This window comes from Canis aureus, chromosome 18, assembly GCF_053574225.1.
Source record: "Canis aureus isolate CA01 chromosome 18, VMU_Caureus_v.1.0, whole genome shotgun sequence".
In the NCBI taxonomy this organism is placed as follows: domain Eukaryota; kingdom Metazoa; phylum Chordata; class Mammalia; order Carnivora; family Canidae; genus Canis; species Canis aureus.
In genome coordinates this window covers 60,181,288-60,194,411 of record NC_135628.1, presented here as the reverse complement: position 1 = coordinate 60,194,411, position 13,124 = coordinate 60,181,288, and the positions used below count along the sequence as shown (strand labels likewise).

The following is a 13,124-nucleotide window of genomic DNA, read 5'->3' as shown; positions in this document are numbered from 1 at the left end:
TCATGTAAACAAGTTAGACAGCCAGTGTTAGTGCTGTGCTATTTATTGAAATTGGTTTAGTTTAGAGGCAAGAGAGGAAATGTTGCCAGCCAACTCCTCTGTCCCAGGAGAAGAGAGTCTCTGTTTATTTCTTTCAGGGAAGCCCTCCCAGGTAAAATAGTCTCCCCTACTGGGTCCTAAGCCATTTTCAAGCTTGCTTTCTTCTGACTGCTTGCCAGCCAAACAGACCTAGAGAACTTTGGTCTCTATTCCAGCCATGCCTTTAACATGCCTCTGACTTTTAAAACTCCAAACTGTAGCTACCTGATATTGCAGGGATCTGTATTGGTCTTCTCCAAGAGTTAAAATGTGAAGTCTTCTCCTGGTATCTTGGGAAGCAGTAGCTTACATTATGTCAGCAATGTCTCTTATTAGTTAGTATGCTCTGTAGGTTTCCAAATTTGGAATCACCTAAGCTGATACCAAGATTTGGATGCTAAACTGACTAGGTGCCTCACATGTTAATCTATTTTTTTATTACATGTGTATCTCATCCATGAACCAAGAAATGTGCAACCATTACTCTGCCCTCATCACTGCATTTATTGATCAATCAAGTACCATGGCTCCATCTTGCCGTTCAGCAAACTAAGTCCAGAGATGTGGTGTGTTTCCCCTTATGCCATGGTATATCAGGGCCAATAAATGACCCAGTCCTCAGATTTCCTCCAGTACTCACTGCCTGAAATAGATGAAGAGTCTGTAATGGTTATCCCTGTCTATTCCACATCCCCTTAGACTATTTCCAATGATATCCACTGACAAAACAGCAGATATTCCCACGTTTGCATGGTTTGCATTCTAAGAATCCCCTCCTACTCACTCATTCTACCCTTCTCAAGGCTGGCCTCATGCATGTGTGGACTGTGTGCTTGCAAAGTCTCTTTGATTGCTTCAATGTCCTGTTTTTGCCATCTTGAAAATTTTGAACATTTTCTTTTTGAGTATACATGTGAGCAGAGGTACTATTCTTGGTGGCAGCACTGGCAGGTAATTTTGGTCCAGCAACAGTGCTGACATTTATGGGCTCAGGCAACATGCACACAGAGCAGTAACCCTGGCCTTGTCATAGGAACACACACATCTTGCTCAGGATGTTACCAGACTCCAAGAGAGTAGCTCTGTTGGGACTGGGTCCAGAGGTGTCGGTGAGACAGGAACAGCTGCTGAGGCAGCCAAAATGGTGAAAGGGACCACTGCCAGAAGAGAGGTGGAGCTCTGCCTGGCTACAGCAGTGACTCATGATGGGGGCTCAGGCTGACTTCCATACTAAAGCTCATTCTTGTGTCATTCACAAAATTATTCTCTATCTTGCTTGAGAGCCAGTAGAGGATATGCTGTAGAGCTTCATAGTAATCCTTGTCTTTAAATTATCACAAATTAAAGCCCACAGGTTGTCATTGCAATAAAGCATATTGGGAATATATTAGAAGTAATAATTATGTAATTATTATGCTGAGTGAAGTAAGTCAGTCAGAGAGGGACAAACATATGTTCTCTTTCATTTGGGAAATATAAATAATATTGAAAGGGAATAGAAAGGAAGGGAGAAGAAACGGGTAGGAAATATCAGAAAGGGAGACGGAACATAAAAACTCCTAACTCCTAACTCTGGGAAATGGTGGTGGAAGGGAAGGAGGGCGGGGGCTGGGGGTGAAATGGGTGACGGGCACTGAGCGGGGCACTTGACGGGATGAGCACTGGGTGTTATTCTGTATGTTGGCAAATTGAACACCAATAAAAAGTAAATTTATTATTAAAAAAAAAAGATCAACTATAGACGTACGCCTTTCCACATCTGGTTGTTAATAAAATCTAAACCTACCATTTGAGTGTTCAATTCTCGTGTGAAGTGTTTTGCCATGGGAGCGAAAGCTCACTCTTAAAAGGTGACGGACGTCAGAACTATCCCGAAAAGGAAAAGAGTCATGCGGCACGTTTGCTAGTTTCCCTTCTGCCTCCCAGCGTCTGATGGGTCCCCAGTACCATCCTTGTTTCGCGAGTTTTTTCAGCTCCCCTGTAAGGCTTGTCACGACCATGGGACCACTGCTCTGCATGGAGTCATACACTCTAGCGACCCCAGGGGCAGAATTAGGGTCAAAATTCAAATGACAGGGCATACTTTCAGCCACGTGGGCATCTGTGCCGGTGAGCCCAATGAAGTTCCTTTGGATTTGACTGGTCTGCATTGGAGAGACCAACGCACAACGGTGAGAGTGCGGGGCGGGGGGGGGGGGCGTCGTTATGACTTGCTCTGGGGCTCTGCCACTTGACTCCTGTGGTGCCAATCATCAAGCCGTTCACCGCCTGATCCACAAAGATCTCCGGGGCCACCACGAGGTCCTGCTCTACCTGATTCTCGTCTTCGGCAAAGGAGCTGCCTCCCACTTGCAGAGGGACCGCAGACACTTCCGTGGGAGAAGAAGCGTCCAGACTATAGGTACGCGGTCCTTCCGAAGGGTGCATCCCCGCATCTAAAGGCACGGTGTACTGAGTGTAGGCCTGGGCCGTAAGTCCGGTAACTACAGGCACATGTTCGTCCAGGTGAAGATGCAAGTCTCCATTCTGAGATTCCGGATTCTTCAGCGAGTTGCTGTGTTCCTGGCACACGCTGTCAGCCTGAAGGTCGTGAAAATCCTTCCGACCCCATTCAGGGCTGGGCTCGGACTGGAAGAGTGAACCAAGGCTTTGACTCTCACCTCCATTTTGATGCACGTCTCCTCAGCGTTTGTGGGCCGCAGAGGCCCTGGCGAGGGACTGTAGTGGTGGCTGCGGAGCGACGTGGACCTGATGCGCCTCTGCGCTCGCACGTCCTTGAAGACCAGGGGTGCCGAGGAGGAGGAGAAGGTGTCCTCGTCGGCAGAGCTCCCGGACCGTGTGCTGCCCTTGCCTTTCTGCTTCTGTTTCGCAGACAGCCGTCGTTTTAACGTACCCATTAGGCTTTTGCTTTTCGATCTGCCCTTCCCACCTTTCTCGTCTTCATTAGTGATACCACAGCTGGCCTTATCCTTCCCGTAGCAGTTACCAAACCAGGAATCATCTTTTCCAAAATCACTGCCTAGCGACGGTTGCTGTACGACCATGACATCCGTTTCTTCTTTACTTTTATTCAAGTTGAAAGATTTTCGGAAGGTTTTAAGACTGATTTTCTTCATTATGACTAGTTACCTTCTGCAAGAGGATCACCTTCTCTCCAGAAGACTCTCCGCACACATCTGGAGGGGCTGCAATGCTGCGTCTAGGTACTCTTCCAGCTTCATAGACCCTTTGGAGCCATGCTCTGTTGGAAGATTTCAGGATGGCATAGTGACGTCTTCAGGTTTACTGATGCTCAGATAACGGTTTGTCTCCCGGGCCTTCAGAGATATGCCGTCTTTTCTTCTTTCTTTCTTCTCTATTAAACAGTCTGCCCCCAAGGACAATGGGATAACCACCTCTCCCCAAACACAGTCTCCAAGTGTGATGCCCGGCGTGGCCTGCTCTGCTTCCTCGCCCAGCACCGCGCGACTGCCCCGCTCTCCCCTCCTCTCCCGCAACTCCTCCTCCTGCCTCCTTCCTCCTCCTCCTCCTCCTCCTCCTCCTCTTCCTCCTCCAGGAGGGGTGCACGGCGGCGGCAGCGGCTGGGCCTGAGCACCAGGCGGGAGCAGAGGAGCCGAGCGGGCCGCCCCGCGCCCTCCACTCGGCCCTCAGCACAGGCGGGCGTCCAAGTCCATGGTATTTTGATAGGGATTGCATTAAACGTGTAAATTGCCCTGGGTATTGCATTGCATTTCATATGTAGTAAATTAATTTTGAAGAAAAAGGTTTTTTTGCAAATGAGAACTCATATTTTCATCTGTGTTGTCATGGGATATGACCACTACCTTCTCTGCCAAATCAGGGAAAATAAAGATCATTTCTTCAGTTACCAGTGATGAGAAGTAATAAAAATCTACTTGAGTTGGAAGTTCACCTGAGCTGAGGGTTTTTTATTAGATGTGATAATAGTTCCTGTGTTGAAAAATAATTTATCAAGGACTAAAATTGGTATATGTAAGTTGACCTCCCACTAACCTGTTTCAGGAAAACTATGAAACATAATGAGTGGGAAATAAAATATCACATGATGAACATGATTTTGTGTAAGGATAGCAGTGGCTATTGAGCAAATGGTCAGAGCATTCCCATTGGTGAATTTCCTTGAAACTGCTAACCCTACTGAACTTTCAATACACTCAGCTTATAATTGACCTCACAATTCTTGATATTTATTGACACATTCAAGTCCTTATACTTGATCTTTCAGAATACATGATATGAAATCACTTTTCTAGGATTCACTCGCATAAGAGGAGCATAAACTTAGTATATTTTATTCAGAATGGTATAAGGATTTTAGAATCTCTAAGTCTCAGATACATCTTTCTAAAGATAAGTTGCCACAAGTTGAAAAAAAAGAAACTAGAACAGATTAGTCACAAGATATGAGAAGTTTTCTGACTTTCAATTAGATCTAAGAATTCAGGAACAAATATTTTTCCATTTAAATGTATTGGAAAATAAATTGAAAATACCTGAACTCTTATGTTGAAGAACATCAATTAACAATTTACATTTTTATTTTTAAATGAAAAAGAACCATTTTCATTTTCAGTTTCATTGAAAACATGTTAGCAATTATTGCAATGGAAATTCATGAGAAAGGGTAACACGAAAGAAAAGTAAGTTTCAGAGTGAGAATATATATTAATATATATTATCTTGCAGGTAATATAAAATAATTGTGTCCAACATTAGTTATAATCTTATCTTCTAAATTTAGTCCTAGCACTGTAAGCAAAAAATAATATTTTATGGGCAACCCTGGTGGCTCAGCAGTTTAGCATGACCTTCAGCCCAGGGTGTGATCCTGAGGACCCAGGATAGAGTTCCACATCTGGCTCCCTGCATGAAGCCTGCTTCTCCCTCTGCCTGTGTCTCTGTCCCTCTCTCTTTCTGTGTCTCTCATGAATAAATAAATAAAGTCTTAAAAATAATATTTTAATTACTGTACACTAATGAATGGGCTTATAATCAATGTTGCATACATATGTAAAAAGCTTTATCTACATTTTAACAAAGGAGATTCTCTGAATCAATCGTCTCAGGGCTCCCATCACCTCCTTGTTTCTCAGGCAGTAGATTATGGGGTTGAGCACTGGGGTCAGGATAGTGTAGAAAACAGCTAGGACCTTGTTCTCTGTTGGAGATCGAAAGGATCTCGGGCATAAATATGTGTAAACAAAAGGTGCATAGTATAAAGTCACTACAGTAAGGTGGGTGCTGCAGGTGGAATAGGCCTTCTTCCTCCCTTCTGTGGACTGCATGTGGCAGATAGCTAGGAGGACCCGGCCATAGGAACATACAATGCCAATGAATGGAAATGCAAGGAAGAGGATGGTGCTCACAAACACTGTGTACTCATAGACCCAGGTGTCCATGCAGGCTAAAGTCAACATGGCTGGGACATCACAGAAGAAATGGTTGATGTTCCTGGATCGACAGTAAGGTATATGGAAGGCGTATACAGTGTGGGCACAAGCATTGACTGAGCCCATTATCCAAGATCCTGTTATCATCAGCATGCATACTTTTTTGCTCATACGAATGGGATAGTGAAGAGGAAAGCAAATAGCCACATAACGATCATAGGCCATAGATATCAGGAGCAAAGCTTCTGCACCTGCTAAAGTCAAGAAAAAGTAGCTCTGAACTCCACACCCAATGAAGGAGATAGACTTGTTTCCACACACAAAATTGTAGGTCATTTTGGGGACAATCGTGGAGATATAGCTTAGGTCAATGAGAGAGAGCTGACTGAGTAAGAAATACATGGGTGTGTGGAGATGTGTGTCTCTGAAGATAAGAAGAATCATGGACAGGTTGCCAAACAGAGCCATTAGGAAAACGAGAACGATGACAATAAAGAGGAACAGGCCAATTCTTGTTGGTGGGAACAAGCCCAGTAGGGTGAAATCAGTTGATGTTTGAGTATAGTTTTCCATGGGACATTGATATAATTTTCCTGAAAGCAGACAGAAAAGTAAATCAAATATTAAAAAGAAAGTATTTTAAATAAGTCACTTTGGTCCTACTGTATCATTTAATCATACAGCCGTTAAGTGCATAATTGAACTTTTCTACTTTGGAAAACTGAAACAAACTTATTTAGTTACCTAGAGTTTAAAATTTTCATGTGACCAGTTATCAAATGGTCATAGTATGAAGTGTGCAGTTGTTCATTATTAGCAAATTATGTTTGATTTTTAAAACTATTAAGTACTGATAGTTGAGGTGAAAACTGAAGAAAATGCCAATGTGAAATTCATGTATAGCTCGCCTTAAAAAAGATCCATGTTTTTAGGTGATCTTTTTCCTGTTAGTTTGCTGTAGAAACAGTTGAAATTGGACATCTCGATTTCAGATATAAACAAAAAGTAATTTTTATTTCAACATCTAATACAGCTGTTATTTACTGTGAAAAACAAAATTTGCAGATGCAAGTATTATTAGCCTATGTCTTTTTCAGGAAATCTTTAAAGTCACTAAAAATGCCGTGTGTGTGTGTGTAAACATGGAAAACCAAAATATAAACTATATCTATATATATATATATACATATGTACATATATATACACGTATATATACATTTATATATATATACACATATATATTTTTATATATGTGTATATTTATATTTATTCATGATACACAGAGAGAGAGAGGTAGACATAAGCATGGGAGCAGCGGACTCCATGTGGGGATCCTGATGTGGGAATCAGTCCTAGAAACCCAGGATTATGACCTAAGCCAAAGGCACATGTTCAGCCACTGAGCCACTCAGGTGCCCCAAAATGCCATATATATTTTTTAATAATTAATTAGGATATATATGTTTTGCTGCCATACACAAACACAAGTATTGCTGAAATCAGACGTTCATTCAAAATATATGCATAGAAAAAGCAATGTAAATACACAGAGTATTTAGTTATTTTAAGAATAAATGCTTTATTTGATGTCTAAGATGTACTTCTAAAGCAGAGCAGCCTATCAGTGTCTGTTGAGGAGCAATATTTCCTTCTAGAGTTTTCTTTACACAGTAGCATCAAATCAAACATTCTTTCAGTCAGGTAACATTACTGCTGAATCATTTGTTCAGAAAGGGAGACAGAATGTAAAGACTGCTAACTCTGGGAAACGAACTAGGGGTGGTAGAAGGGGAGGAGGGCGGGGGGTGGGAGTGAATGGGTGATGGGCACTGGGGGTTATTCTGTATGTTAGTAAATTGAACACCAATAAAAAATAAATTAAAAAAAAATTAAATCTTGACTGAATCTTTACTGTCACATACTATTTATGCAAAGTCATTCTCTTCTGTCTCCTCAACCAGTTTCTTTTTTTAAATATTTTTATTTATTTATTCATGAAAGACAGAGAGACAGAGAGAGAGAGAGGCAGAGAGAGAAGCAGACTCCATGCAGGGAGCCTGATGTGGGACTCGATCCTGGGTCTCCAGGTTCACGCCCTGGGCTGAATGCACCGCTAAACCACTGAGTCACCTGGGCTGGCCATCCTCCACCAGTTTCTAAGTGATACAGTTCAAGTAGACCCTTCAACTAAATATCTATACACCACACTCTTGGTACGTTTCACAAATCTGCCAGAGTTCCTCCAAATACCATATGTTTTATGTCTCTCTGCTTCTCTAACATTTATATGACATACAGTACTCTATAGAACTTTGTCTTACTCATTTTTTCTTTTCTTTTTTTAAAGTTTTTATTTAAATTCCAGTTAGCTAACATACGGTGTAATATTAGTTTCAGGTGTACAATATAGTGATACAACACCTGTTGCTCATCACAGCAGGTGTACTCCTTTATCCTCATCACCTATTTCACCCATTCTCCCAACTCAGCTCCCCTCTGGTAGCCATCCCTTTGTTCTCCATAGTTAGTAGTCTGTTTCTTGGTTTACACCTCACAGTTTCTTTTTTGGCCTTATGATCATTCGTTTTGTTTGTTAAATTCCACATATGAGTAAAAAAAATACTTAAAACTTTCGAATTCTATATCAGTGTATGTATTTCATCACATATATTTGTTATTTCTCCCTCTTAATAAACAAATATTATGGTGATAAAATATATAAGTCAAAATAGAACAAGTGTCAAAGGGCATAGTGAGAGATCAAATATTTCATGACCCTTTGTTTTTTAAGATTTTATTTATTTATTCATGAGACACACACACACACACACACACACACACAGAGAGAGAGAGAGAGAGAGAGAGAGATTGAGAGGCAGAGACACAGGCAGAGGGAGAATCAGTCTCCATGCAGAAACTTGATGTGGGACTGGATCCTGGGACTCCAGGATCATGCCCTGGGCTGAAGGCAGGTGCTAAAACCACCCAGGAATCCCTTTCATGACTCTTCGAATAAATGAATTTAGATAAAGGAATAATAAGTCACTTAAGTGTAAATAAAAGGAAATAATATCCAAGACTCTCATTGAGGTCGGAGGAGGAATTCTCCACTGACATCATAAGTGAACGAGCTCTATACAGTAGGTATTTCAGACTTAAATATTTCCTAGATCCAAATGATGCCAAGTTTTTAGTAATTATCCACATGAGACAGGATTATTCATACATAAATGCACACACAGAAAGACATATTGTCACACTCACACAGGAATACAAAATGAACTAAAGTTCATTATATTATATTAAAATGCAGAAATATTTAATAGGACTCATATGTTTAAAGAAACATGAAATGTTATTAATTTACATTATCAACACCATTAAATAAATAAAAGGACTTGACGGGATGAGCACTGGGTGTTATTCTGTATGTTGGCAAATTGAACACCAATAAAAAATAAATTTATTATTAAAAAATAAATAAAAGGACATCTCAGCTAGAAAGAGATTCTTTGGCAAATCTGTTTATCTAAACCCATATATATATACATTTATATATTTATATATTTATTATTATTATTTATTTATTATGTATATGATAAAAAGGTTAAGGAAAAGTTTTTTATTAATATATATTACTTAATTTTTAGAGAGATGCTGCATAGGAATGAGGGACAGGTTGAGTAATGAGAGAGAAGGAGTACACTTCTTCCTGACTGGGGACACTGTGTGGGACTCAACATGCACCTAGATCTCAGGACCCTAAGATCATCACCTGGGTTGCAACCAAGAGTCAAATGCTTAACTGACTGAGCCACCCAGGTGCACCATGGATTAAATGAATGTTTTAAAGATGTCCTAAAGAACCAAATCTACCAGAGATGAAAGGAAACAACAGCAACTGGATATCCACATGCAGATAATGAAATTAAATCACTACTTTACAACATATACAGTACTTAACTTGCATTGATCAAACAGCTAGAAAGGTAAAATTACTTATCTTTACAACATTAAAGATTATTATTTTGTAAAGTGTGCATAGCTGAAGAATTAATATGCTTATTGCCATTCATAGAAATATATTAAAATAATAATGGAATTAATATTATCAAAAGAACATATATATGATCAACCATATTCAAATGCCATACACAGAACACAGAAAAATAAATGACAAGTATTTTATTGCAAGATACTTTCTTAACAATTCTTTTTTTTTAAATTTTTATTTATTTATGATAGTCACACACAGAGAGAGCGAGAGAGGCAGAGACACAGGCAGAGGGAGAAGCAGGCTCCATACACCGGGAGCCCGACGTGGGATTCGATCCCGGGTCTCCAGGATCGCGCCCTGAGCCAAAGGCAGGCGCCAAACCGCTGCGCCACCCAGGGATCCCACTTTCTTAACAATTCTAAAGGTATTCTTGAAAACATTTTCTAAACGTTCTGAATATTGCCTATAATCATATGGTCCTAAAATATCTAGATAGAGATAATAGTAACAGTGATGAGAAGAAAGAGCAGGGAGATAGCATCCTATATATAGAAATAGTAACTAAAATATCATCAAGTTTTATAAAAATCTATTTTTTTAAAGATTTTTATTTATCGATTCATGAGAGAAACAGGGAGGGAGACAGAGACATAGGCACAGGGAGAAGCAGGCTCTTTGCAGGGGGCCTGACATGGGACTCGACCCCAAAACACAGGCATCAAGCCTTGAGCCAAAAGCAGTTGCTCAACCACTGAGCCACCCACGGGTCCCAATCTATGTAGTATCATAGCAATAAATACTACAAGATGGAGCAATGCTCTCAACCTTGCTATTTTATTTATTTATTTATTTATTTATTTATTTATTTATTTATTTATGATTTTATTTATTTATTCATGAGAGACAGAGAGAGAGAGAGATATTGGCAGAGGCACAGGCAGAGAGACAAGCAGGCTCCATGCAGGGAGCCTGACATGGGACTTGATCCCAGGACTCCAGGACCATGCCCTGGGCTGAAGGCAGGTGCTAAACTGCTGAGCCACCAAGGGATCCCTCAACCTTGCTATTTTAAAGACAAAATGGGATGTAACTATTTTAAAGGGATGGAAGAGGGAAAATGATTTAGAGATAATATTATATAGAGTGGGAAATTCTCCTTCCACACTGGCTGGAGTGATGAATTAAGAGATAGTATGTAAATGATGTATCAGATAAAGGGCTAGTTTCCAAGATCTATAAAGAACTTATTAAACTCCACACAAAGAAACAATCCAATAATGAAATGGGCAAAAGACATGAACAGAAATCTCACAGAGGAAGACATAGACATGGCCAACATGCACATGAGAAAATGCTCTGCATCACTTGCCATCAGTGAAATACAAATCAAAACCACAAGGAGATACCACCTCACACCAGTGAGAATGGGGACAATTAATAAGAAAGGAAACCACAAATGTTGGAGAGGATGTGGAGAAAAGGGAACCCTCTTACACTGTTGGTGGGAATGTGAACTGGTGCAGCCACTCTGGAAAACTGTGTGGAGGTTCCTCAAAGAGTTAAAATTGGACCTGCCCTACAACCCAGCAATTGCACAGTTGGGGATTTACCCCAAAGATGCAGATGCAATGAAATGCTGGGACACCTGCATCCTGATGTTTATAGCAGCAATGTCCACAATAGCCTAACTGTGGAAGGAGCCTCGGTGTCCATCGAAAGATGAATGGATAAAGAAGATGTGGTTTATGTATACAATGGAATATTACTCAGCTATTAAATGACCAATACCCACCGTTTGCTTCGACGTGGATGGATCTGGAGGGTATTATGCTGAGTGAAATAAGTCAATCAGAGAAGCACAAACATTATATGCTCTCATTCCTTTGGGGAATATAAGAAATAGTGAAAGGGAATAAAGGGGAAAGGAGAAAAAATGAGTGGGAAATATCAGAAAGGGAGACAGAACATGAGAGTCTCCTAACTCTGGGAAACGAACTAGGGGTGGTGGAAGGGGAGGTGGCGGGGGGTGGGGGTGGGGGTGAATGGGTGATGGGCACTGAGGGGAGCACTTGATGGCATGAGCACTGGGTGTTATTCTAAAATCAAAAACTAAGCAAAACATCTTCTGATTAACACTGTACTGGAATTAGGTAGAAACAAACAACAAACAATAACCAAATTGGATATAAAGAAGTAAAACTATTTTGGTTCACAAAAACATTATCTTATATGTAGAAAACTCTAATGTGTCTACAATCATTTGTTAGAACTAATAAATTTAGCAAATTCTCAGGATACAAAATCATTTGTACTTCTATACATGTTGTGTAAGCATAAGAATTATTTGAAAAAAGGTACATTTTCAATGTAATTAAAAACATTAATAGGTAAGAAAAAACTTAAGAAGGGGGAGAAACTTATACACTGAAAATCACAAAACTTTGTGGAAAGAAATTGAGGAAGACACAATTAAACGGAAACACTCTGTGTTCATGGATTGGTCAGCTTAATATTGTTAAGATGTCAATGCTACTATAAACCGACTACAGATCCACTAAAATGCCTATCATAATCCCTATGAGGTTTTTGCAGAAATAGAAAAATACATCCTAGAATAAATATATCATCTCAAGTTACCCTGGAGAACCAAAACAATCCTATGAAATAATTCGAGAGCTCACTCTTCCTGATCAGAAACTTACTAAAAAAGCTATGATAATAAAACAGTATAGTATTGACACAAGCACAAACACAGACCAACAAAAAATATATATAGAAGAAACATTTCCCATATGCGGTCAAATGATTTTGGGCAACAGTTTCCAAACTATTCTTATGGTTGTTTTCTTTTTCTTTATATTTTTAAGATTTATTTATTCATTTTTGAGAGAGAGAGCATGGGGAGAAGCAGAGAGAGAATCTCAAGCAAACCTGCTGTGCATGAATACTAATGTGGGAATCTATCTCATGACACTGAGATCATGACCTGAGCCCGAATCAGGAATTGGACATTTAACCAACTGATCCACTCAGGTGCTCCAATGGGGTTGTCTTTTCAAGCATTGTGCAGGGAAAACTGGATATCCACATGAGAAAAAATGAAATTAAACCTCTACTTTACAACATATACAGAGCTTAACTTGCATGGATCAAGTAGCTAAATAGAGAGGTGAAATTATAAACTTTAGAAGAAAGCATAGGGGAAACTTGTTACAACATTGGATTTTTGAAACGTTTTATTCATTTATTTGACAGAGAGAGAGAGAGAGAAGCAGGCTCACCACTGAATAGGGTGTCTGATGTACCTACTAGATCCCAGGACCCTGAGATCATGACATGAGTCAAAGGCAGATAGGCATGTGCTTCACCAGCTGAGCCACCCAGGCACCACACAACATTGGATTTAACCTTGCTTTCTTGGATATGACACATAATTTTAAAAAAGCAAAAACATAATTTAAACAGAAAAATTCTTCCTCATTTGGAACTCCAAGAATATTGTATGAAACCTACAACAGGGTCCTGAATGCAGGCACTGCAGTTCATCATTGAATTCTATGTGGCCTCTGAAAAATTGCAAAGAAAAAGGTGGAGGGTAACATTTTTTTCCCCAAAAAATGTCATTTGGATTCAATATG

At 39.9% G+C, this 13,124-nt stretch overlaps 1 protein-coding gene and 1 pseudogene across 1 annotated transcript; both read right to left on the bottom strand.

Annotated features, from left to right (window-relative positions):
- Positions 1 to 1,265: 1,265 nt before the first annotated feature.
- On the bottom strand, positions 1,266 to 3,194 carry LOC144289204 (suppressor of cytokine signaling 6-like; annotated as a pseudogene).
- Positions 3,195 to 5,123: 1,929 nt separating this feature from the next.
- Positions 5,124 to 6,062, bottom strand: LOC144288426 (olfactory receptor 2L5-like). Its single transcript, XM_077855929.1, has one exon. The coding sequence runs from the start codon at positions 6,060 to 6,062 to the stop codon at positions 5,124 to 5,126; it is 939 nt and encodes a 312-aa protein (XP_077712055.1).
- Between the last annotated feature and the right edge of the window lie 7,062 nt (positions 6,063 to 13,124).

Excerpts from the sequence above, each read along its gene's own strand:
- LOC144288426 (XM_077855929.1), bottom strand. The coding sequence starts at position 6,062 with ATGGAAAACTATACTCAAACATCAACTGATTTCACCCTACTGGGCTTG.